This window comes from Polyodon spathula, chromosome 48 (genome assembly GCF_017654505.1).
Source record: "Polyodon spathula isolate WHYD16114869_AA chromosome 48, ASM1765450v1, whole genome shotgun sequence".
Lineage (NCBI taxonomy): Eukaryota > Metazoa > Chordata > Actinopteri > Acipenseriformes > Polyodontidae > Polyodon > Polyodon spathula.
Genome location: NC_054581.1, coordinates 839,610 through 866,355, shown reverse-complemented (window position 1 = coordinate 866,355; position 26,746 = coordinate 839,610). Strand labels below are relative to the sequence as shown.

The following is a 26,746-nucleotide window of genomic DNA, read 5'->3' as shown; positions in this document are numbered from 1 at the left end:
TTAAGCCACGGTGCCATTGTATGTTACATACAATGTAGTTAACTGTTACATTGAACTACGTGGTGCACACATGTATATATATATTATGATATATATATATATTCATAGATTATATATATTAAGACTATTATATAGTCCCATATAATATATAAATATTATCTATGATTATAAGTATCGATATTATGTATAATTGAGTGCTGGGACTAATATGTATCAGGACCTATTTTGCCAAAAGTTGGCAACAGTCTGCCTTTGACCTTACCCAGTTTCTCAGCTGTGATTGACACGGGCAGGTCTCAGGACCCTAGGGGGTAATCGTCCAGCTGTCCTCACGTTCTCTCTCTATATATATATCACCTGCTCTCGTCACACCAACCAGGTGCAAGAGCCACAACTGTGAATCAGTCCCACAACCACACGAGGTTATTACAACTGTGCAACACCACCCTGGCAAACCATACTGCAGCACGGAAAAGGCAATGCACCAGCCCCGTGTTGTTCTCATTCTCTCACGGCAGCGTTGCAAGCTTATCAGCAGTGGAGTGGTGCAGCAGTGTAGATGTCCCACCCCGTATATAAAAAAAATAAATTAAATTAAAAAGGGGACATTTTTCATTGCTGCACCTGACCCCAGTGGCTTACTTCTCAGTGACAGAATTAGAAGATTATAAAGCATAACAAAATACGTGGGCAAATTATTAGCATAACATGAAGGTTAAAAGAAATGTTAATTTAAAATAAAATAAATGAATGGACTAAAACGCCCCAAAGTTATGGGCGGAGACCAGCGCGGCCGGAGAATCCGTGACTGACAGCAAAATAAACCAATAGGCACTGCTAATTCTTTACTTGGGCGGGGTCAGAATTGGTTTGGAGCCAGGTGGGGGAGGCGGGCCTCCAATGCCGGATCAGGTTGACAGCCAGCGCATCCAGCGAATCGCGAGAAAGGATTTGAATGAACGGCGGGGCGATCAGGCAATCGAAGAGCGGCACTGCGGCGCTGGGCGGGGTTTTGGGTCGGGGATCCTCCCTCCCGGTGTGAGTCTCTTGCGTTGCGGCTCAGCAGCGGCATTAATAGCTGTGGGACCGGTGTTACAATTAAAAGAAGCCGAGTCCGAAAAAAAATAATAATAAGGCTGCACCAGTTTCTCATTTACTGTTGCATTTTTTTGAAGAAGGGTTTTTTGTTTTGTTTTGGGGCTTTTTTTTTTTTTTTTTTTTTTTAGTTTTTTTTTTTTTTTTAATTTTCATTTATTATATTTATATATATATATATTTTTTATAATTTCCAACGTAATTAAATTCTTTCATTTACGACCAGACTCGCGGGTCATTAGCACCCTCCAACCAAAAAAAGTGGTAGGAGGTTGGTTTTGATCCGGTGATCTTGTGGCTGTGCGTTTCCATAATAAAGCAGCCGGAGCGGAGAGTAGCGCTCTCTCTCTCTCTCTTCCTTTTCTTTTAATACTAATAATAATAATAATAATAATAATAAAAAGCAGTGGCTCCAGAGGCCACCTTCCCCAGCGACACTGGAAAGCCACAAGCGACCCAGCAGCGGGGCGGCCAGGCTGGGGGGACCCCAGGACGCAGACGCAGCCGGGGCGGTAACGGAGCTGCAGAAGAGCCGGGAGAGCATGGACGGCCTTGCGGTGGAAGTGCGCGGCTCCAACGGGGCCTTTTACAAGGTGAGCAAACCGGAGAAAGACGGTATATATATATATAAATGTATATATAAATGTATATATTATTTGTATTTATTTATTTTTTGGTTTTGTGACACAGGTTCCCGGTGTTTGCACGCCGGCGGAAGGCCCGTGTTTTTCATGGTGCAGGACCCGGGGGGGGGGTTGCGTTTGCATTTGCATTTGCATTGCACCCCCAAAAATAATGCTCCTGTTTGTTGTGATCACTAACCGGGCCTTTCCCGGTGTGTCTGATGGTTTCAGGGCCGACTGTCGATTTGTTGTTATTGAAACGCAGTGGCTGCTAACTCGGCGAGACCTGGGAATGCACTCGATTGTGATGGGTCCGGCTTTAAAAAGAAAAAAAAAACGATCAAAACCCTCACAAAATGCGTTGCTTTCTGTTATCCATCTGATCTGATGTATTGCACAGTGAAATAGCTCCGAGGAGGGTATGGACAGATCTTTTAACGACCACCTGTACGGTGTGCACGGCTTGATTTTAGTTGTTTTTCTAACACGGTAGTGTGCAGATAGTAGACCGACCCTGGCCTGTAAATACTCGGTGTATTTTTAGTGTTTAGGGGTTCGGCATGTTTTCTCCAGCCCACATTGACGATATAATGTTGTATGGTGTTTGATCTGCTACCCCAACAGTATTTAAATCTGCATTAAACACATTTAGAGAGGTTTCTTAGTAACCCTCCCAGTCCCTCCTCAGCTCCACTAGAGCCACACTGCTTCCCTCCCAGTCCCTCCTCAGCTCCACTAGAGCCACACTGCTTCCCTCCCTCCCAGTCCCTCCTCAGCTCCACTAGAGCCACACTGCCTCCCTCCCTCCCAGTCCCTCCTCAGCTCCACTAGAGCCACACTGCTTCCCTCCCTCCCAGTCCCTCCTCAGCTCCACTAGAGCCACACTGCTTCCCTCCCTCCCAGTCCCTCCTCAGCTCCACTAGAGCCACACTGCTTCCCTCCCAGTCCCTCCTCAGCTCCACTAGAGCCACACTGCTTCCCTCCCTCCCAGTCCCTCCTCAGCTCCACTAGAGCCACACCACACTCCCTCCCCTCCCAGTCCACTCCACACTGCCCCTCCCTCCCAGTCCCTCCTCAGCTCCACTAGAGCCACACTGCTTCCCTCCCTCCCAGTCCCTCCTCAGCTCCACTAGAGCCACACTGCCTCCCTCCCTCCCAGTTCCTCCTCAGCTCCACTAGAGCCACACTGCTTCCCTCCCTCCCAGTCCCTCCTCAGCTCCACTAGAGCCACACTGCTTCCCTCCCTCCCAGTCCCTCCTCAGCTCCACTAGAGCCACACTGCTTCCCTCCCTCCCAGTCCCTCCTCAGCTCCACTAGAGCCACACTGCCTCCCTCCCTCCCCACCCAGAGCATCCTCAGCTCCTCACTCGAGCCCAAGGCTTCCCTCGACTCGGGTGCCTATGGGAGGCTCACATAGAGCCACAACTGCTCCCAGTCCCTCCTAGGCTCCTAGAGCCACAGGTCTCAATACTCCAGTCTCAAGGGAGGAGCGAGGTGATCTCCTCGGCTCCACTAGAGCCACACTGCCTCCCTCCCTCCCAGTCCCTCCTCAGCTCCACTAGAGCCACACTGCTTCCCTCCCTCCCAGTCCCTCCTCGGCTCCACTAGAGCCACACTGCTTCCCTCCCTCCCAGCCCCTCCTCGGCTCCACTAGAGCCACACTGCTTCCCTCTCTTCCAGTACCTCAGCTCCCAACACTAGAGCCACACTTATGTTTGTATACTGTTTAAATCCTGCATGAGCAGCTTTTACTAGTAAACCTGCATGCTCAGGTGTGAGGTGTTAGTGCTGTGAAGGCCGACCTACAGTTTAAACAACACCTTGCAAGATTGGAGCTATTGATAACTTTTAGAAGACTTGCATCTCCTGCAGACGCACGTCGCTGAGATGAATTCACCTTAGGTGAGGATTTATAATCTACAGTCCATACGAGGGCGGGGGGGAGGAAGTAGTTTCACCACATTGGATTAACAGCGAATGGCTTTGTGGCAAACATGCCTTTGTTTTTGTTCAACATGAATGCAGCGTTCTCAAAGTGTGCAGTTCAAGTAAAGAATACAGGAATGGGGTGGTGATTAAAATTAAACTAATTAGTTAAACTTCTAAACGATTTATTTCCAAGTAATATATATTTTTCAAGCGTTTGTTTACATTTTGCAGCTGAAGGCTCATCCCAGCTCAAGTGGACCCAATTTGGAGGCACTCCCTTCGTTCGTGGCTGAAGGAAATGGTGACAGGAGAGGTGTGCGTGAAAAATAACGAAATCCTGCAGCCTCACGGGGGGAGGGTGACCTTTTGAGGGAACTGGAGATCAATCATTTTAATTGGCTTTCCAGACATTAGAATAATTCGTGGAGGTTGTTGGTGTAGAGCTGAAATGTTAAACGCTTGTAGGTTGGCTTGTTTTCCTGAATGTTTCCATGTTGGGAAGTGTTCAGTGCAGTCCAGTTTTGTTTTCATGTTCAGTATTTCATGTCTGTGGTGCTGCGCGCGCGCACACACACACACACACACACACACACACAGTGATGCTTTGATTGGTTAGAAACATTGACAATATGTTCAAGTTTTAAATATGTTTTAATACCAAAGTGCAAACGTTTAGAAAAGTGCCAGGCGAGGTTGGAATGCAACCCCTATTGATCTGTACTCTCTCGCTAAACCACCTTCTTTTGAGCTAGTGACTTTTGAGGACTGACTTGGGACGTTCTGAATGAATGAACTGTCCCCCTCTCCTCTCCTCTCTCTCTCACTTCTCTCTTAGTCCCTAATAAGGAGCTGTCACAGCGCCCTGAGGCCTGTGGTATTTACCCCTTGATAGCAAGCCCTGCCTGTGCAATATACAGTGATTGACGAGGAACAGATTGAGATGGGGGTGGGGTGAAATCATGTTCTCTATGTCAAACATGCCAGCCATTTTCCATTGCCTATCACAAGTAAGTCAAATTGCACGGTATTCCCTGTATGCATTTCTAACAAATAGAATAATTTGTAATGGCGATCGCATGGTTCCCGCACAATGTCCTGAAGTGGCCTTGGTCCTCTCAGAAATGTGCCTCTGCTTAGTTTTTGAGGGTATTCCTGTTCAGTAGTGAAATGACTAGGTTTTAAAATTCAAATCCACTGTGTTCGAAATCGCGTGCTTTTAAACGCTGCCCATCTTCAGACACCCTGTCCAGAACGACCTCTGCTCCATTTGTAGGGTTAAGGATGGATTTTCCGTTCTGGGGACTATCAGCGCACACTTTTTATGAATTGAAAGATCATTTAAACCTGGCATTCGAACGTAAATGTGATGCTTCTAAGTCAGTCAATAAATAGTCCACGAACGAATGTGCTTTATAAAGACCTGTTAAGCTTATTGCTTACATTGCAAGAAACCCTATTAAATAGTTTAGCAACAATCCAGCAGTGTAATCCTGTCTGTACAGTACTCCACAAATGAGGTTTACTGTTTTACTGCCATTATGATATCCAGCGTTAAATATGCAAGTCGTGCTCTAAAACAGGTTCACTGCTGTGTATCGTGTGATTGTAATTTTAAATAGCTCCCCTCAATTCATCCTTCTGATTGTTTCCTTGCTAATTCTGGCTTATTTGCAGCTGGAACGTCTTTACGAGACTGTTGCTTAGTGACTACATCTCCTTTCCTCAGTGAAGCGATCAATTTCTTTTAAGGAATGCAGAGGTGGAAAAGCAACATCAATAGTTATAGCTTTTAAATGCAGGTAGAGTAGAAAGAAACTACATATGCAGTTGCATTTAGCTTGGGAAAGCCTCGCCTTGGATCTATTTCTTCCAGCACTGAAGAATGCAGTGCTTCGGCTTTGTTTCCTGGTCCTGCAGGACCCCTGTCTCTTCTGGTTTTCATTCCAGCTGAGTTCTTAATTACTTAATTGAGCTCTTAATTGAATTATTCGTTAGCTTAATTAGACCTTTTAAAAAAAAAAAAAAATAAAATTCAGCTTTTAAACAGTTGAAGATTTCACGTTGACCTTAGAATTTTATAAGCAACTTGAAATCGACAGCTTTTGTCGGAGCTGAGAACAATTAAAGTTTAATTTTAAGCACATTATTAGTTCAGGTTAGGGTTTAATTAACGTACCATTATTAAACAAAACAGCTCTAAACATCTGAGCAGCCAGACTAAGTGTGACGCCACAGTTATCCCTACTGAGGACAGTCGGGCAAGTCTTGTCATAACATTCGATGTCATAGCATTCTCTGTGCACGTTACAGTACAATGCAGAAATAGTGAAATATTATTTTCAAATTGAAAGTTAATTTAGCTCCTTTTCTTGTACTGAACCCTTGACCCCTGGCAGAATGATGCTGGCAGACTTTGCGTTTTGAAGCCAGATTCCAGCAGTATTTCTGAAAGCTTTGCACATTCTTCCAAGTGTTTGATCGCTGTCAGTTTTAATCTCTCAGAGAGTTTTATATATGCCCTCCTTTCTCGTGTTCTTAATTTTAGCAATTTTCCTGGGCTACGTGCACTGTCTTTGGTGTCAGTAAAATGTGTCTTTTTTTGGGGCCCCCCCCCCCCCGCCCAGAGTGTCTCTTTTTGGATCATGCAATTCACCTAGCTTCACACTTAATTGATTATTATTGGATCCAGCAGGCGTCTGTGTTAGTACTGCCTTTCATAGTGCCCTCGTGTACATTATTCTAGTTGGGTTGTTTCGGACTTTCTATGTATTAGTTTTACCATGGAATATTTACTTTGTAGGTGTATCCATAATAAAACAACCAATGTGATGTAAAGGAAGTATCGCCCATATACAGTGACCCCTAGGTTCTGTATCTACTCTAACACTCCTCAAAGCTCCTCAAATCTTCCAGTGCTACTTCATATTGACCGGTGCCTGTTCTAATGAGCTCTCCCTGGTCTGGTGTAAATCCTGGGCTTCAGCAGCTGACACCCCTGCTGCAGGGAAGCAAGAACACGTCGCCTGCATGCAGACACCAGTGCAGTGTCTGTCTAGCTCCCCCCACCCCCCCAAATCTCCTACTTTCTATCCCAAATGCAGTGGGATATAAATAGAAGCTTTCCCTTGTTCTCGGAGCTTGTGAAACCGGAGCCCTTGACAGGTCTGAGTCCTGGCGGTGCCTGGGTGACAGCTGTGTGTGGCAGTCCCAGGACCATGGCTTGTGTCATAACGTTAGTGACCTATTCCTTATTATATTTATGTATGTGTCTGACAAACTTTTTTTTGTTTTGTTTTCTAGGGATTTATTAAAGACCTCCATGAAGATTCGGTCACGATCATTTTCGAAAACAAGTAAGTCACTTTCTTGACCTTTTTGTACAGCGTACAGTGAAGTATTCTGACTAGTCTAGGAACTAACCCAAATGTGACCTTATGACTGGACCCTGATCCATACTCTTATCTAGCTAAGATTTATATTCTTCAATTTGGAATGTGCAGATGTTCCTCAAAAAGTGTTGCTGCTACTTCCTGGTATGAAATGACTTCCTGTGCAACAGGAAGTGATAGATATGTAGAGAATAAAAAGGGGGCTGTGACCAAAGATGGCCACCATATTGATTTTTGTTTCCGAATGATAAAGACCGAATCTTTTCAGATGTTGGTTCAAGTTTGATTGTTGGTATGAGAATTGGTAGCCTTGTCCAATAAAACACTGACCTGTTGTTTTAACCACTGCCCATATAAAAGACTCTCAAAAGGACACTCTGTACTGTATCTCCAGCCTCACTCCTTGCTCGCTGTATTGTTCACATACCTCTCTATAGTGCATACTGATAAATCCTCTCCTGATCACTCGTTTTATCACCAGACTCCTCAATAATGCGATTCGAGTCGTTATTTTATTACTGTATCTTCTCAAAGCTCTGCAAATGTCCGTGATATTCCTTGAGTGTTTGTGTTTGTGTCCGCGTTATCTCAGTGGTGCAGGGGGGGCTATGAGATGCACCTTTTTTTTTTTTTCTTTTGGCTCCTATTGGTCTCACTCTGTCATTTTTTTTTCTCGGCTTTTTCTGGAGAAAAAACAACTAGAGATCTGCGCTTGACGTCTTTGTGATGATCTGGGACAGGGTCCAGACATCGGACTGGAAAGGGAAACTTGTAATGTGGCACCCGGTCCCACGCAGGACTGCAAAGGGTTAATGGATATTTCAAAACAAACTGAAATGACTAAAATGAAACTGAGATTACAGAATAGTGCAGGTCAGTGGTCATTTGTCAGGTGATCAAGCATGGCTAAGCAGCTTTAAGACTTAAAACAAACAGTGTTTGGCATTAGTTTTGATGTAATGTGGTGTGTTTGTTTTCCTGGTGTTCTAGTGCTTGCGACCTGCCATTCACAGTATGAGTATTCAGTGTGCGCTGTTTGAAGGCACAGTACATGAATCTGTAATGCATTGACAACCTTGAACGTTCTGGGGATCGAGTTATTTTGTAAATGTTTGCAATCATCTTTTATTAATTTTTTTCTTAGCGGTAAAACACCTGTCTAAGTTTACAAAACTAGAATCAAACATCCAAGTTCTAAATGACCACGTGTTTTTGTAAGACGGACAGACGGGTGAACGGACAGACAGGCGCCCCCACCTTAAAGCCCCAGAACCTCTCAAACGTAAACTAAATGTAGTTCATTCCCAGATTTTTAACAGCAACTGGATCTGCGGTTTTCTGGATCCGTGGAACAATGCAAGCCAGAAGTATGACACGTCTCCCTCGTATCCAAAGGATTTCATACCAAGCAAATGTATTCTAGTGTTTCACAATCAACTTCTTCGTTCCTGGCGACCAGTGAAACGGAAGTAGGTCAAGCCCAACACAGAAGACGGAGATGCTGAAGCTGTGGCTGCAGATGCTGGAATATTTCTGTGGTTAATCCGGGATCCGTCCAGTTCCTTGCTGTTTTAATGACGTTCACCACTGGAGGAGAGTTCGGTTTGAAGTGAGATTGGTCAGTGGACATCTTGAAAGCAATCCACGCACAATCGCTGAAGTCAAGACTGAGTTAGGGTGCAAACAATACTTGATAAGCGCCATTTTATCTATGACTTTCTCTCTGTTGTACTCATTGTAGCGAAATCGATTAATTAGTGCTGGGGATTAACGTGGGCTATTCAGGTTCGATTTATTCTTTTCAAAATTGCCTTGCAGTGGATAAAGTATCTCGCTAGTGAAAGCCTGGTGGATGCCTATTAGAGAAAGGAGAGTTAAACACTCTTTCTTGTACAGTAGTTTATAAACTCTGTTCTGAAAGAAAACAAACATTTCTGTGACTTTGTTCAGCTGTTCGAATATTTATCCCACCATATTTAAAAAATAAATAAATAAATAAATCAACCTCCATCTTCTCCTCTCCGTCCCTCAGTTTAAAAATGTGTTCTCCTTATCTGCTTGGCTCAGACTTTCCAAGTCCCTAAAAATAACCCAGAGAGAGGAGAGGGGGTGGGGGGGTGTTCTCTTGAATTCCTCGGAAACCTCTGGCGCTGTGCCAGCCCTACTTCACATTGCAGAGCACACCAGGAGCGCTGTGCACAAACCTCTCAATACCAGACCATCAATAATGCAATCCCGCCACTCTCTTTTAAAGGGATTCTACTGCAGCTCACTAACCACGCTGGATAGTGTTCCTTCCCTTTGAATTAGATGAAAAAGTAGAATTCATAACATCTTGCAGTAAAAATAAAATGTAACAGTCTAATTTGTTTTATTTTTTTTTTAAAAGAAAGCAGAGTTGATGCAATGTGTTTATTTCAGACATAATAAATTCCCTTTTCGTGTTCCTTTTTATAGTCTAAATTCGGTTGTGTAAACGCGGTCATTGTTTTTATTTTTTTTTGGTGTGTTCTCCACTTCCATCCGCTGCATAGGTCAAATTTGCGCGTTTTTTTTTAATTCTTATTTTAAAACAGGTCTGGTACTAGAGTAGGTTAAAATCTCTGTTTGCAAGCCATGCTTTAAGTTAACGCCACGCTTCCTTGGACTCTTTTGAGGCAGGGTTGCTTACCATATAACATTCAAGCAGTGTGATTTGAATCCATGCTAGGGTGCTCTCCGGATAGAATTGCCACCGCAATTAAAACACGTTTATTGAAGCCGCTCTTGCAATTTACACCCTTGTTTTGTTACATGCATGTTCTATTCGTCACGCATGTAGTGCTGAGCAGTGATTGTCGTGGGACTATATGCTGTCTAGGCGGGAGATTAAAACACTACACACTGTAAACACTACACCCGTTTTCCAGAAGTCCACAGAAAACCCTGAAGCACGAAACGCACTCAGCTTTGACCTAATGGAGGCATTTGTTTGCTCACTTAGCCCTCTGGAAAATTTGGACCCCCAAAAGTGATTTAATCACTTTGGGGATTTAATCATGTTGCTGAGTATCGCAGTGAGATTATGGAATTGATAAAATGGTCTGGTTGCTTGTCAGCAGTCTCTGACGATTTGAGTGATGCCCAAGATCAGCATGGGCTACACGTTGTATTTGTTTTGCATGATTTAAATGGTGAACATGTGCCTGACGTACTGGAACTGAAAGCTGTCCTTGCAGATAGACTTCCCCTACAGGCTGTGAATTACAACACCGTTTCACAAGCTGTTGTAAATTTTTAAAGAGAATTTTCACGATTTTTCACAGGGCCTTAAGTCTGTCGGAATCTGAGGGACGTCTCGTGTCCTCCTTTCTGCAAGCTCCTCCTACGTTTTTGCGTATCTCTAGAGAAGAGCTCATTTGATGTAATTAGAACATACTTTAGCAGAGTTCCAAGTTCAGGTATGAGTGGTTTCTAGTTGCCACTTCTGTCTGTTCTCTTCCCCTGCTCAGTGCTACCCCTGGTCGTAGTGATCTACTTATTTTTCCTGATTTGTAGAATAATCATTTTTTATATTGACAGTGAGGGAGTGTTATTACTTCTTGATTTTTAACCCTTTGTGTGTTTCACAGCTGGCAGCCCGAGAGACAGCTTCCCTTCAGTGATGTGCGACTACCTCCCCCTGCTGACTATAACAAAGATATCATCGAGGGAGAGGAGGTGGAGGTAGGGTTACATTTTTACCTTGATTTCAGTAATGCACCTCCAAAAACAAGGAGGACAGGAGTAGAGATTTACCCGATAAGATTTTGAAAAGGCTTCCTGTGTCTCCCCTATTAAAAGCCGTGGCTGCATGGAGTACAAGGCGAGTCATACGAGTGAGATCCCGGTCCTGTTCTTGCCAAGTTGCCAGTTGGCTGTGGATTCCCAGGGGGAGTTGGCTCTTGGTTTAGAGAGGGGAAACTGAAACTGGAGTTAGTTCATCTGATCTTTGCGCTACAGAGAACCCCCCACCCTTACTGGTCAGGCTCCCCCTGAGCCCAGACCGAGACTTCCCAGGCTGGGCCTCCAGGATTCAATAGCTTGGTAACCTCCATTGGATTAGAAAAAGAAAAAAAAAGATTGGCTTGCCAATGCGAACTATACGGCAGCTTTAGATTCCCCGTTAAAGGAACGAGACCGCTGGTTGGTGAAGTTTGCTAAAGTGAGCTTTGCTTTGCAGTGCTGGTAAGGAAACGTACCCCACAGTTCTGCGCCGGTTCGATTGAGGTTGCCTGCCTGTGCCATCGTCCTTGCATCACTGCAGTTACTTTTAACCCTTAGTGGTCCATTTATTCAGCACCTGTCAGGCATGGGTGCAATTTTCACACGCGCTGTTTAAAATATCCTCCCCCCAGTAAAACCAGTTTAGAGTGCATTGCAATGCTCAGCGACATCAGCACTGCATCTCCAGACAAGCCCCACCCCTTGTTCGCTGTTCACATACCTCTTTATAGACGTGCACACTGAGAAATCCTCTCCTGATCACTCGTTTTATCACCAGGCTCCTCAATAATGTGATCAGTCATTATTTTATTACTGTAACATCTCAAAAAGCACTGCAGATGTCCTTGTTCTTTGAGCGCTGGATGCAGAAGCAGCCGTCTGCTTATCTCTGTGTGCCGGAGCTGCTAGGGCTATTGCACACGCCCCACCTTTTTTTTTTTTTTTTTTTTTTAAATGTATTATATTTATTTTTTCGGTTTCATTCGGGTCCTATCTGTCTCACTCGGCCATTTGAAAGATTTTCTCTGCTTTTTTCCGGAGATAAAAAAAACGACTAGAGACCTGGGCTTGTCGTCTTGATGATGTGGGACAGGGTCCGACGTTGGACCGCAAAGGGTTGGGATATTGTTGCAGTGCTGGTTTGCTTGTAGGTTCTGATTCCTTGTCCCACCTCTTTTCAGGTGTACTCCAGAGCCAATGAGCACGAGCCCTGTGGGTGGTGGCTGGCCCGGGTTCGAATGATGAAGGGGGAGGTAAGTAGTAACAGGGCGAACACCCTTCTATTAGATTTTTTGGGGGAGAGGAACTGTGCAAGTCCTGTGGAGCGCATCATGCTAAGGAGCAGAGGAAGTAAAAAAATAACGGAATCTTTTATTAATTATGCTTAATCCTGTTAAACTTTTCCAGCCCTAGATATCCTGAAATTAAAGGGGGTACAATTGTGATGAAACTTAAGAACATTAATTTCCTGATGAAAATTTGTAAGGACTTTGATAGTATCAGAACTCGGATGTATGAAGGCATCCGTATGTTGGAGCAGGCTGTGTGGGTCCAGTGGTTATAGAACGGGCGTGTAACCAGCAGGACCCCGGTTCAAAACCCAGCTCAGCTAGTGTGTGACCCTGAGCGAGTCACTGAACCCCCTTGTGCTGCGTCTTTGGGGTGAGATGATGTTGTAAGCGACTCTGCAGCTGATGCATAGCTCACACACCCTAGTCTCGTATCTTATAAAGCCCTTTGTAATCGGGGTTCCACTATGAAAGGCGCTATATACAAAGGTGATTATTATTAGTTACATTTTTAGTTGTGCCTATAGTGATGGTAATCTCTAAAGGCACTGATGTCTGTAGCTTTGTATTTTCCAGTCGTGGGGGCTGGATATTCTTGTTTCAGCTGTTTCAGACCCCCTACCCCCCTTTCCTCCTCGTTCCTCCAGTTTTATGTGATCGAATACGCAGCCTGTGACGCCACCTACAATGAGATTGTGACCCTGGAGCGAATCCGACCGCTCAACCCCAACAGCTCCGCCAGCTCCAGCAGCTTCCACAAAGTGACCATCCCAGTGCCGGAGGACCTCCGAGAGACGTGAGTCTTTCCGAGCATCGCAAACCAGCCAGCCCTGCCGCTGCTGTCCGGGTGCTTCTCTGTGTCGGCAAATCAATAGTCCTAATTGAGACGTCGAACGCTTTTTATTATTCAAAATCGGAAAGAGAAAAGGTGTAAACCTCCCACAAATGTTTAAAGGGAACTGAAAACACCATTCGTAACGAATTCAGTGTTTTGACTTCAAGAAGACATCGGGGGGGGGGGGGGGGGGGGGGGGGGGGGGGGGGGAGACTTCTAGTTAAAACGTTTGTCATCGATTTTTGTCAGTGATTTTGGTGCTTCTAAAACTGAGAACATGCATGTGCATGTTATATGTAGAATTTTACATAAGCATTGAGTTTTTTAAAATTAATTTGTAAAGACTTTTCATAAAATAAAACTGGAAACACGCATGTAAGCATATAATATATACGTTGGGGTGTGAGGCTTCAGGCATGGTGTCGAGACAATTTAATTGAACGATATGTGTTTAGTTGAGGCTTGTGAAATAAAGGCTGTAAAGACCAGTAATTAATTGCCTCTAGCATTATGCACAGGGAGTGTGTTTAAAGGCCCGTTCGCTCTTAAGTTTATTTGAAAGCAACGTGACAGATCCGAACTGCTTTGTTCCTCCTACAGGTATTTGGAATTGTGCATTAACTTTAGAAAAAGTGAAACTAACATTCAGAAGTTGTAATAACTCCATATTTAAAACAGAAGGCACAAAACACAGTGCACTAAAATAAACTTCACGGAACGGCTTATTAAATTAATTTAGTAGCTGATCTCTCGGTTTATTTTTAGGGAATGGCTAAACAATTGTCAACTGAAGTGCGCGCACATCTAAGCTTGTAACTCCAGGTGTATGACTCCGCTCACCCTGTCTCCTCTCCCCTTGCAGCTGTGCGAACGACTCCATACACAAAGACTTCAGGAAAGCGATTGGAGCAAACTGTATCTTCTACAGCGCCTCCAGCCATGAACTTATTGTACTGGTGAGTGTGGGACTCCACGTTGAAAAGCACCCTCTCCCCGCGACTTAAAATCTCTCTACAGCTTAACGGGGGTCGAAATTCAAGAGAAAGGGTGGGGGGCTGATTTCATGAAAGGTGTTGGTTTGGTGTCCGCAAAGAGGAATCTCTGCCTGGGTTTCCTGTGTGTTTTTTTTTTTTGTCAGTTTTAGAGGTGTTGGCTTCCGTTTAATTTCCTAAATAACTAGAACGTAGTGTGGAATATTTCTAATCAATCGGAAATCCTTAAGAACCCCGTCCTAAAGTTTTCTAAATTACTGCAACATTTCTGTATAAGGCTGTATGTGTTAATAGTATATAAAAAAAAAAAAAGTGAAGTATTATTATTGAAATATTGACTATGAAATCAATTACACTATACACCTATACACTTGCAGCTATAAACTCTAAGGCTAACACATTTGGCCTGCATGTTTTTGGTTAATTTGAAATCCTTAGGCAAATGTTTAACAACTCTTGACCTCGACAAAACCTTTTTAAAATGCGCTCATACTGTCTCTCTGGTTTGAGCTGTCGGGGAAATGTGGCTGCCGTATTTTTGAATGCTGTTCAGAAGGGGAGGGGGTGGTTAGTTTAGTGCCTCTGCATTTCTGACTGATAAGATCTCTCTCTTCTTATCATCCCCAGTCCACGAATGAATCTACAGTGAAGCGAGCGAACCTCCTAAGCGACATGCATTTCCGCAGCATTCGAACCAAACTCATGCTCATGTCCCGAAACGAAGAGGCAACCAAACATTTAGAGGTAAAAAAAAAAAAAAAAGGCATTAAAGCTCTCAACTCTGTTGGCATAGCTGGCTGTCTTGTGATGGGTTTGCATTGCTGTCGGTCTGTCTCTCCTCTGTCTCGGGAAGGATTGTTATTAGCCCTGTGTGTATTGCAGCTGGAACAAAAACTGAACTTTGTATCGGACTCGATTTGTTTGGTTCATTTTTGTTGTTTTTTGTTTTTTAAATACATGCTGTTAATTTAATGTAATTAAGAATGTTGCTGTGAGGTGTTCTTCTATTTGTCTATTTGGAGATTCCTGCCTCTCTTCTTCCACACCTACGTAAGACTTCCACTTGTTCACGTGAACATCAGAACGTTTTCAAATGAGGCCAGGTCTTTCGGCTTATCAGCTCTCGTCCGGTTCCTAGTAGCTGTTTGATCTCAAGACTTTGTCAAGTCGGCTCTTGAAGTGTGCTCAGAAACGTGACTAGGTAACCCATTCCACCCCCTCACCACTCTCTGTGTGAAGAAGAGTCTCCTTCAGCAACATGACTAGGGAACCCATTCCATCCCCTCACCACTCTCTGTGCGAAGAAGAGTCTCCTTCAGCAACATGACTAGGGAACCCATTCCATCCCCTCACCACTCTCTGTGCGAAGAAGAGTCTCCTTCAACAACATGACTAGGTAACCCATTCCATCCCCTCACCACTCTCTGTGTGAAGAAGAGTCTCCTTCAACAACATGACTAGGGAACCCATTCCATCCCCTCACCACTCTCTGTGTGAAGAAGAGTCTCCTTCAGCAACATGACTAGGTAACCCATTCCATCCCCTCACCACTCTCTGTGTGAAGAAGAGTCTCCTTCAGCAACATGACTAGGTAACCCATTCCATCCCCTCACCACTCTCTGTGTGAAGAAGAGTCTCCTTCAGCAACATGACTAGGGAACCCATTCCATCCCCTCACCACTCTCTGTGTGAAGAAGAGTCTCCTTCAGCAACATGACTAGGGAACCCATTCCATCCCCTCACCACTCTCTGTGTGAAGAAGAGTCTCCTTCAACAACATGACTAGGTAACCCATTCCATCCCCTCACCACTCTCTGTGTGAAGAAGAGTCTCCTTCAACAACATGACTAGGGAACCCATTCCATCCCCTCACCACTCTCTGTGTGAAGAAGAGTCTCCTTCAGCAACATGACTAGGGAACCCATTCCATCCCCTCACCACTCTCTGTGTGAAGAAGAGTCTCCTTCAGCAACATGACTAGGTAACCCATTCCACCCCCTCACCACTCTCTGTGTGAAGAAGAGTCTCCTTCAGCAACATGACTAGGTAACCCATTCCATCCCCTCACCACTCTCTGTGTGAAGAAGAGTCTCCTTCAACAACATGACTAGGTAACCCATTCCATCCCCTCACCACTCTCTGTGTGAAGAAGAGTCTCCTTCAACAACATGACTAGGTAACCCATTCCATCCCCCTCACCACTCTCTGTGTGAAGAAGAGTCTCCTTCAGCAACATGACTAGGTAACCCATTCCATCCCCTCACCACTCTCTGTGCGAAGAAGAGTCTCCTTCAACAACATGACTAGGTAACCCATTCCATCCCCTCACCACTCTCTGTGTGAAGAAGAGTCTCCTTCAACAACATGACTAGGGAACCCATTCCATCCCCTCACCACTCTCTGTGTGAAGAAGAGTCTCCTTCAGCAACATGACTAGGGAACCCATTCCACCCCATCACCACACTCTGTGTGAAGAAGCTGTAATTTTAAAGGGCTATTTTTCCTCTCTTTGTAGTTGATTTTATGTAACCCACATGTAGTGGATAAAAGGGTTCCAGATAGCTGAGGTGTGCAGGTGGAAGAGCTGTTTAACTCATGCCCATATTATTATTATTATTATTATTATTATTATTATTTGGTCATTTTAGCAGATGCTTTTATCCAAAGCGACTTGCACACTAGGAAGTGAACTGTCCATCAACAACTCCTGCTGCAGAGTCACTTCCAATAGGCCCTCGTTTGTTTGACGTCTCGTCCGAAGGATGGACCATAAGGAGGTTCAGTGACTTGCTCAGAGTCCCACGCAGCGAGTCGGTGGCTGAGCCCGGGTTGAAGTGTGAACCTCCGGGTCACAAGCCACTTTCTCTAACCACTGGACCACACAAACCCTCGCGTGGTGCTGAGAACATGCCCGTTTTGTTGACCTTAGAGCTCGTTTCAAGGGCTTTTCCAACAACAGAACTGATGTAAGCCATTTGTGTCATAAGACACTGTCACAGAACTTCATATCACTCCAGATCTCGAAGATGTGGATCACATTGTCTGATGGGCTAATGTGTGACACTTGAGATGTTTTAATGATTAAGAGATGCGTTGGGGAGACTATGCACTATAAAACTCACGCATTCTTCATTCAAGAACCACTTTGTGAATTGTGGTTTTGTATCATTTGACACAAATGAAACACATCTCTGTTATGATATATCCTATAAAGAAAGCATCATGGTTTATCAATCCATCGTAAATCTGTTCCATACCTACTAGCCGGGGGGGTTTGTCAGTAACTCCTCTTTCGGCAGATGTGCGTCGGTGATCTACCGTGTTTCTTCGGATTACTGATGGCTGTAGTTTTTCAACCATGGCTTGGACGTCCCTGATTCTCTCTCTCTCTATGTCTCTGTGTCTCTCAGACGAGCAAGCAGCTGGCATCGGCATTCCAAGAGGAGTTTCACGTTCGAGAGGACCTGATGGGCCTTGCGATCGGCACGCACGGGGCGAACATCCAGCAGGCCAGGAGAGTGCCAGGGGTGACGGCCATCGAGCTGGAGGAAGAGAGTTGCACCTTCCGCATCTACGGAGAGGTGGGGCACTCGCTGGCCGCTGCATCCCTGTTTTGTTTACTTGTGTGCAGCATCGCAACCTCCAAAATCAGTAACACTGAATTATCTCCTCCATTGTCTTGTACTTCAATTGCAGTGAATCTCCAAATTGTGATTTTGAGTTTGTAAGCCTCTTTTTGCGTGCTACAGCATGGAATGTATTGATCTGACTGTGCAACATGGAAAGCTAAAAATAAGAAACTATGTGACCGTTAAACCCATCTAAGCTCCAGTTCCCAGTAACTGATTGATCCTAAAACTTTGTCAAGTCGGGTCTTAAAAGATCCCAGTGATTCAGCTTCAGTGTTATTACTAGGTTACCCATTCCTGGTTTTTGTGCTGCATTTAAAGTATTGATTTTGGGTTAACTTTAAAAACTGTCAAATATTAAAAGGGTGTTTTCAATCAGCCCCCCTATTCTTCTTTGTTCCAGGCTGAATAGTTTCAGTTGCTTCAGTCTGTCTTCATAGCTCATTGCTTTAATCGTAAAATCAATTAGAATATTTCAGCTGGGATCAAAACTGCATTCTTATTCAATAATTTTATAAAGGAGTTCACCTGTAACTTCACCAGCACATAAATGGCAGACAGTGTGAGTCCTGCGTCTCCTCTGGGATTAGTTTGCTGCGAGCGTGACCCCTCATTTGAGTAGGGCAGGCAGTGTTAGTCATCTCTAATACAGGACTGCTGCCTTCATTGTACTGCAACACATCATCAATGCAAAATGATCTAATTCACGTTGATATTATTTTTCTTAGAAATCATCATTTTTATATATAGCGCTTAGATCCACATTTCCTAAGACTTTTTAAAATTTTAAAATATTAAAATAAACGACTCGGTCCTTTGCCTTGATTTGTAAAGGTGTTGCATATCGTGTAATAAAGGTAATAGGGTTATGTTTAGCTTCATTGGTTTCAGTTCAGATGTCTTGCTCGTCAAAGAAAAGTCTGCCACACATAGATGAACGCACTCACACTCTCTTGGGAGATAAATGCCAGCTTTTACAGACCTCAATTAACACTTAACCATTGGCTGCCTGACCTAAGGAAACATTAGGTAGTCCAAGTGCTAGTCATGTTTGAGTGTCGGACGCCTATGGCAAGGTCACGCTGCAGGGAAAGTCATTCCTGTTCGTTTCCCCTCTTATGTGTTCGTCTCAGACCCCAGAAGCAGTGAAGCAGGCTCGAGTTTATCTGGAGTTTGGAGAGGATTTTGTCCAAGTGCCCCGCACCCTCGTCGGTAAGTGAATCCCTCACTTTGCTCAATCTCTTGTAGACCTGTTTGCTTGCCGTGCTGCAACAGTCGCACCATGTTGCATTGGACCATTGACTGCGAACCAATTCAAGTACTGAAAGAGGTATAAGATGAGTGTATTGGTGTGCTGTTTTGAATTGAGTCATCAGTTCTATTAGAGCGCTCTGCAGTGTTGAGCAGCTCGCTTCTGCTATGGAGGTCCCGGGTGTAAAGAGCTGATTGACTTGGGGATCAGAGGCTTCTCCTGAGCTGTTGCAGAGAGTCGCTACGGTGACGGTGTTGTCAAAGTTGTGCAGTAAAATAAAGGGTTATTTCTAACACTGTTCTCCCTTACAGGGAAGGTGATTGGGAAGAATGGGAAAGTGATCCAGGAGATTGTGGATAAGTCTGGGGTGGTCCGCGTTCGAATTGAAGGAGACAATGACAAAAAACTCCCCCGTGAGGAGGTAGGCAGGCTTGCAGCAGGCGGCAGCCCGAAAGAAGAAGAGGTCAGATACAGATACAGAGCAATCACCTTTCAATACCATATCATTCAGTCATCTGTTGAAGGGCTTGTGCACAAATATAGGCACTTTGTGATTTTAAATAGAAGCCCGGTAACCATCCATAACTGTTTAACACTGCATACTAATGCATGTAGAAATACTAAAAGAAATGCAATGCATTCCTTGACAAATATTTCAGCTGGAAGTCTTTCTCCGTTCCGCTGAATTTTACTCGCGACGGGTCAATCCAAAAGTGTGTGTGTGAGTTTAAACTGCTATAACCTCACCAACTTGCGATGGATTACTTGTCAGATATACAATGCATAATAAAAGTGAATGCTGATTTGATGTTCTAATCGCAATTTCCAAGCGATGTCTTGAGCGTTGTATTGCACTGCTAACCAAATCCATTTTCTCTCTTCCTTTTTTTGGTTTATTAACTTATCACTTATGCCTGCACTTCCTAGATCGTCTCACCTCGGCAATGCGAAATTGTCCCCCTCTTTTCTGCCCTTGACCAACAAGCTACTACTGACTGAAATTTTTTTCAGCCAGTGGAGACACGGCTGAGTTGTGATGACCTAGGAAGTACAAGTAACCACAAGTAACCACGCTGAGAGTAAATAGCGGGGTTCCGAAAAATACAGTGTTCCTTCTCCCCAACTGTTTATAATTACAACTTTCAAGTCTTGTTTCAAAGCTGTCTTTTTTTTTTTTTTTTTTTTAAATGTCTCATCTAGTACCCTGCTAGCGTAAGGGTTATTGCCCACATTGTCAACGTGCGATGTGGTACAGAAAAGAAAAGTGATTTTACTGGACCGATCTCAAACCCCGGGTGCAGTAGAGCAGCCACTTTTTAAAAAGAGCTTTGAAACAAGACTTGAGTTTTTTTTTTTTTTTTTTTAAGTGTGTTTTTTAAGCTGGGCTATGATGTCACTTTTTTTCTTCGCCTTGGTTTCATCTGATTTTTCCTCCTAACACTGATACGTTTCTGGTTGGCGCCTTCATCGATGTTACTTGAAATTGGAAGAAACCGAACGAAGCGGACAAACCTTTTATTTGCTTCGTCATTGGCTAGTGCCCTCGTCGGAGCTGTTGGAGCTGGAAGAAAGTCGAGCGGATGTTTTGAATGTCTTCTGTTCATCCATTTCTTTACAAAGAAACAGTCCGCTAAGCGTGCTTCCGGATTCTCTGTTTCTGCCCACAGGGTATGGTACCGTTTATCTTCGTGGGCACCAAGGAGAACATCAGCAATGCCCAAGCTCTGCTGGAGTACCACCTTGCCTACCTGCAGGTCAGTGCCACCCTCCAGTCGCACGCAGGCTTTTCATAAGAGACTTGTTTGATAGAGCATTGGTAACTTAATAGACAAGTCTGATTAACTTGCATTGCCTTAAATGCCAGCAGAATTACAGTAACGCAAAGTAATGTATGCTGATATTCACCCCATAATTGAAGTGCTGACCATTCTGACCTTGAGTGGATGAAATCAGCTTGGATCTCACACAGCGCCCTGTACTATATATTTTGTAATGTATAGTTAAAGTAGCTTATTTTAATGTGGCATAATTTCTATCCTGATACAAAGAAATTTCTGATGACTAGGAGTTGCAGGGTCTACTATATATGATATCATTGTCTCTTGCTGGCGTTTTGTGCTGCGTGCGTCACAGTAACCAAGCTTATGAAATTAGAAAAGGTCTCTTTTTAGTTGACCGGCTGTTCGCTCCACATTTAAATCAGAGTTGGTTTTCCCTGCTGTAAGTCTGTACCTGCCTCCCATCGGTTCCAGAATTTGCTGAGAATATGTGCTCCTTTTTCATTGCTTACTCAGAGTTTTATAAATAAAGCTGGAGCAGAGCATGAATGGTGTAGCCAGGGTCTGGGGTGTAGATTACAGAAACGTGGGCTTCAGACTCCCAAAATACTCACTCCCTTCACTTGCAGCTGTTGACAGGAGCATGTGTCGCATACCAGAGTGCTGTGTCGGGTAGAGAGGGAGGGAGAAGGGGGACTGCTGGCTTTGCAGAACAGGGTTTAAACTTACGTGCACCGCTTTTATTTTATATAAAAATATATAGAAATAGAAATGCTTTCCCCGGAAAGACTTGATGAGAACTGTCAAACGACCGCCTCAAAATAGTTCTGTAATCACCAGTGAGTTGTTTACAGCCGTTTTCAATGCTTTTTTAGATTTTGATGTCTCCTCCCTTATAAGGAACGACATCTGTTGCTCGGATTTTAAGATGCATGTTAATATCGACCTCTGACCCTGTCACTTATGGTAGAAATGTTTCTCCTGAGCACGTTGGGTGCGCAAGAGGACTATGAAGTGAAGCTGAGTGAAACAGAGACACCTCTTATTTCACTTAAAGAAAAACACGTTCTCTAGTTGTTCAACGAAATGCCTTCATGGTTTCTAGTAAAACCTAGAACAAGCCAGCTTGCACGCTGCAGAAGGCACTCCCCTCGGTGTTTGTCTACATAACTTGTACCTTTTTTTTGTTCTGGTTACATGTTTTTAAGTTATGCAAGATTTTTTTGCAGCATGATGTCTATGTGAAAATGTGTCCATACTCTAAACGTTTAGTGTTAAATTCACTAAGTGCAGAACTTCATGCAGAATAAATGAATAAATGCTGACATCATAAAAATAATGTGTATCTGTTTGTAACTAATGAAGGACACTGTGTACAATTCCAGTGATCAGCAGTGATTTATCAAGGTCTTAAGTAGCACCTAACAGCTTGGGCACACATTTGAGTTCTTTAAAACCGATATTTTAATGAATGTTAAGTAAACTGTTTTACTTTACAAAAGATGGTGCAAATCAGGCTTTGTTACTTTTCCAGTTAAATGTATGGTAAAATGCTATAGATCGCGTAGGGCATTTTATTCCTGTTCGTTTTATCCTCACGGGATGGGAAATAGTTGCCTGTATGTAGAGTCGTGAAATTGAGAAGTCCTGACTTGTGTCCTGTCTCAGGAAGTGGAGCAGCTACGCTTGGAGCGTTTGCAGATTGATGAGCAGCTGCGTCAGATCGGAGTGGGGTTCCGCGCGCCCCCCGGCCGGGGGGAGAGAGGGCCAGGAGGAGACAGGGAGAGGGGCTACCTGACTGACGAGAGCAACTCCTCCCTCCACGGGACACGCACCTACGGGGGGCGGGGCAGGGGCCGACGCACTGCCCCGAACCACAACTCGGGATACGGTACGAGAACTTCTAAATCGGGGGGTGGGGGGGGGGTGTCTAGACTCTGAGATTAAGGCACTGCTTTCAAACTGAGGATTCAGACTTGCTCCAGCAAGCCAATCTAATGGGATGTTGGTTCTAATCTGTGACTAAATTATAAAACCAGCTAGAACCACTACTGTACACTAATTCTGATACCAGTTCCAGTGTTTTTTTTGTTTTTTTTTGCGTTGTTAATTATATAATTTGTAAACCATCGCTTTGTAATCTGACGCTTGAAAAATGATTTTGATCTTTTGACGTAGTAATTGGTGATAATGATAGTGAAACGCAGACTGAGGATTTGGGTTTCTGTTAATCGGCACAGATTCCAATCCGTTTGGTGCATCCTAATTGCAACTATGACGTGTAAAGTTGGATCACTTGCCTGAGGCTCGCTGTCCTGTCCATGGGGCAAAGCTCACAGGACAGCACTTCAGTTAATAAAAGCAATCAAAAATGATCTCTAAGTTTCTGTGTGTGTGGTGTTCAGGTACAAACTCTGAGCTGTCCAACGCCTCTGAGTCCGAGGAGGTGAGCGAGAGGGAGCAGCGTCCTCGCGGAGCAGGAGATGAGAGACCCAGGCGAGGAGGGAGGGGTCGAGGAGCCACACCCCCAGGGAGGGGTCGGGGAGGACCAGCCAGCCGCCCACAAAACAGCACCATCAGCTCCGGTGAGACGCCCGAAGTTACAGAAGTAATCTGTATTGAGAGAACACTAGAAATAACTAAGTTAGATAAGCTTTTTTTTTTTTTTTTTGTAGGAATAAAACACTGATATCAGGGTCCTATAGTGTTGTCCTGGACACAGCACGATCCAGTCAAAGAGATGTAAAACTAATATACAGAAGACAAAACTAAATCGAGAGGCTAGCATCGGCAGGGGACCACCTTCTCCAGGTGGTTTAGTTTGAATTGAAAGCCGTTCTCCTGCCCCTGTGATTTAACTCTCTCTCGCTCTCTCTCTCTGTCTCTCCCAGTGCTGCGAGACCCGGACAGTAACCCCTATTCCCTGCTGGACAGCGCGGTAGAGACCGACCAGACTGCTGACACAGACGCCAGCGAGAGCCAGGCGAACGCGGAGAGGCGCCGCAAGTCTCGCCGCCGCCGCACCGACCAGGAGCCAAGCGTGATAGACGGAGCGGCAGAGTCAGACTGCCTGTCCGTCAGCGAGAACGGCCTGGGTGAGAGGGCAGCTCGTCCCGCTGTACAACGCAGAGCCATGCACGTCAGCTCCTGATGAGATCGCTTAACACCCTCTCACACCCACGGAGTCAAGTCAACTGATTCCTGCTTCAGTATAGCTTTAGGAAAAAGCAGTTAGGAAGCAAGTGTCTGTACAGTATTAATGCCTCCGAAGCACAGATGTAAAATGTCGTTCTATGTAGAGTTCGGTTACAGAGTTTCAGAATTAAGCAATGCAACACGAAAGGCCGTGTGTCAGCGTGGGGCGTTGAGGCTAGGATCGCCACCTTGGGACGGGACAGGGTTTTTAAGTTGCCCTTAAACTGAAAGAGGGCTAAACGCTTGTTAAATGCTTCTTGATGATCCAAATCATTGCGATCACACACATCTTACAAAATTAAACGCATCTTGAATAAGGTTTTATTCAAGAGAATTTTTTTTTTTTTATTTTGTAAAATTAGTATTTTCAGTTCTCAATATTTAAAAGCTGCTATTTATATCCTGTCAATTAGTAGCCCAACATTAATGATGGAGAAGACAGTGTACTATTAGAAACGAGAACGAAACTTTTTTAAAATATATATTTCTAAAACTTAATAAATATTGATGGCGGCCCTCATTTAGTTTGAGCTATTGTATTGTCATGCTGCTTAGAGGTGATAATTAATCAACAGAATCAGTTTTAGCAAAGGGTTAGCACCCAATTCGCACGTCTTTTTTTTTCCCGTCGGCAACTTCAGGATCCTGTCTCCCGGTGTCCCGGAATTATGGAATCAGTTGACTCCCCTAGTTGAGTAGAGTGGGGTATTGCAGTTAAGCAGTGGCTGTTGAAATGAAGAATTACAAAGTAGGTTCACGGCTATGACACCACAGTGCCCATTGAAGTGAATGGGTCTATCCTCTGATTATTTATTTATTTTTTTAAAGTATAGGTTTAGTAAGTCGCTTTACAGATACAGAGCGCGTTCTGTATTGCTTACTGTGTGGTGCTTCTCTCGTTCCTCTCAGAAGAGGGCAGCAAACCCCAACGCAGAAATCGCAGCCGTCGTCGCCGTAACCGTGGCAACCACGTGGACGGGGGCTCTGCCAGCAGAGACCGCCAGTCCGGTGAGTATTGTGGGCTGTTGCGGCCTTTCGCCAGTTTCTTCCTCTTACTGTATAGCGTTTTATATTCATAGTCTGTTCGCCAATTTCATTTTTGTTTGTCTTTTTGTAGCATAGTTGTAAAGTCACCTCGGGTGATTTTATTCGTAGGGGTAGGGGTAGTGGACCAGCGCTTGTGAGCATGTTATCTTTAGTCTTTTAAGATGTAATGAGTTAATGCATTGTTTGTGTATTTCTGTTCTGTTTATTATAACTGAAATCATTTGGCACAGTTTGGGAAGCTTAAGCTTAACTATTAATTTACAGACTGAAGGCTCTGCTAACCTCTCCCGCTCCCCCTCCCTCTCTCTCCCAGTGACGGTCGCAGATTACATCTCTCGCGCGGAGTCTCAGAGCCGACAGACGCTTCCTCAGAAAGGGCCGGTGGAGAGGACCCTCGAGGAGACCTCGGGCAAACCCCAGGTGAGACCTCCAAGCAGTGAGCTCAAAAATCTGCAGGGCTTGGCCTCCAGGGGGCGCTAGCTCGCATCCTCAATGGAGCTCAGGATCGGAGGACGACCGCTGACCTGCAGCTCTCCCCGAGCTGTTACTGTGGGAATTTGACATCTTAAATTAGGGAGAAAATCCAAGGTTAGATAACTGGCCACACTAAGAACCAAAATTCTAGTCGGCACAGTTTTAAAGCAGGAGTGAGGACTCGGTTTCAATCTCACTTGATTTTTTATTTTTATTTTTTTTTCAGGAAAATGGGGACAGCAGAAGCAGCGACAAGCTAGTGGAGAGCTCGAAGAAAGGCCGCAAAGGTGACATCCCCCAAACTGAGCAGCCAGCTCTGGTCAACGGGGTCTCCTAAAACAGCACGGGGTCGCGACCCCACAACCCTGTCTCCTTGGCGACCTTACAGCCCTGCTTGCATTTGCGTTAATGGAATAAAACAATTAAACATGAAACCGATACGAAACACAACTACTTGCACATGCACAACCACGGTCCACTCTATCTAAATAGCTATAAGAAACAAACCTTTAGCAATCTGTCTTATCTATCAGTACTAGTGCGTATTTAACTAGCTTGCCAAAAGAGCTGATGGATATATTTTGGTGTTTAAAATACTTAAACAGAATGTGACTTTTTTTTTTTTTTTTTTTACTGGACTGGACTTTTTAGCCACGCTCCCTTCGGAGGTGTGTGTGTGTGTGTGTGCGCGTGGAGGGGGCTAACTGCTTGGCAGCGCTACATTAAGGGAAGCGAAGGCTATTTAAAAAATAAATAAATAATACAACTGATGTCCCAACCTCCTTTTTTGGTTAAATAAAATAACAAATTTTGAAAAAAAAAAAAAAAAAAAAAATACATATTGAAATGAGACATTGTGCCTTGAATTTGCAAATTTCTTTTTTTTTTTTTTTTTTTTTGGGGGGGGTGCAGGGGGGGGGGGGGGGGGGGGGGGGGGGTGTATGCGAGTCAGAGGTTCTGGGAAGAGATTGCACAGACCGAAAAGGAAGACAGAAAGACGACGGACAGAGTAGGAGTGGGGGTTTGTAAAGTGTGTTTTAAAAAAAGCTTGTGCCAAAAGAAAGGAGAATAGGATTGTTCGAAGCATGACACGGTTTTTGAAGTGTCCGACGGGATTTTAAAATTGTTTTGAGAATGGAATCCTTTTTCCATTAAACTCCCAGTACAGACCAGTTTGCAGTGGGGTGACTTGGTTTTCTTACAATAACCAGTTACTTTAAAAAAAAAAAAATAATAAATTTAAGCATTTTACGTGCTAGAAAGTCTTTTAAACTGATATTGTTCAACACTACACTCCCTAGTATAGCCACTGAAACAGTGTCTTTGATATGATCCACTACACTGGTCTCTTGAAAACCACTACTGTATAGAAATCTACATACAAATCTTGTATATGATATTAAAAGGCTTCCTGAAATCTACCTTTAAGCAAATTTCTTTGCCATTTTTTTTTTTTAAGAATTTTTTTGTTTTAA

At 44.2% G+C, this 26,746-nt stretch overlaps 1 protein-coding gene across 2 annotated transcripts; it reads left to right on the top strand.

Annotated features, from left to right (window-relative positions):
* The first annotated feature begins 1,383 nt into the window (after positions 1 to 1,383).
* Positions 1,384 to 26,070, top strand: fxr2 (fragile X mental retardation, autosomal homolog 2). Of its 2 annotated transcripts, none has more exons than XM_041238316.1 (17): positions 1,384 to 1,688; positions 6,948 to 7,000; positions 10,648 to 10,741; positions 11,962 to 12,033; positions 12,717 to 12,865; positions 13,767 to 13,860; positions 14,524 to 14,640; positions 17,307 to 17,477; positions 18,659 to 18,737; positions 19,089 to 19,198; positions 20,445 to 20,531; positions 22,224 to 22,446; positions 22,961 to 23,140; positions 23,447 to 23,650; positions 24,660 to 24,758; positions 25,111 to 25,217; positions 25,498 to 26,070. In XM_041238316.1, exons 1-17 carry the CDS (start codon positions 1,638 to 1,640, stop codon positions 25,606 to 25,608), a joined length of 2,001 nt encoding a protein of 666 aa, XP_041094250.1. In that variant the 5' UTR covers positions 1,384 to 1,637; the 3' UTR covers positions 25,609 to 26,070. The 2 variants fall into 2 exon arrangements, with proteins under 2 accessions (XP_041094250.1, XP_041094249.1); XM_041238315.1 differs by having other exon boundaries at positions 19,089 to 19,240.
* The last annotated feature ends 676 nt before the right edge of the window (positions 26,071 to 26,746 follow it).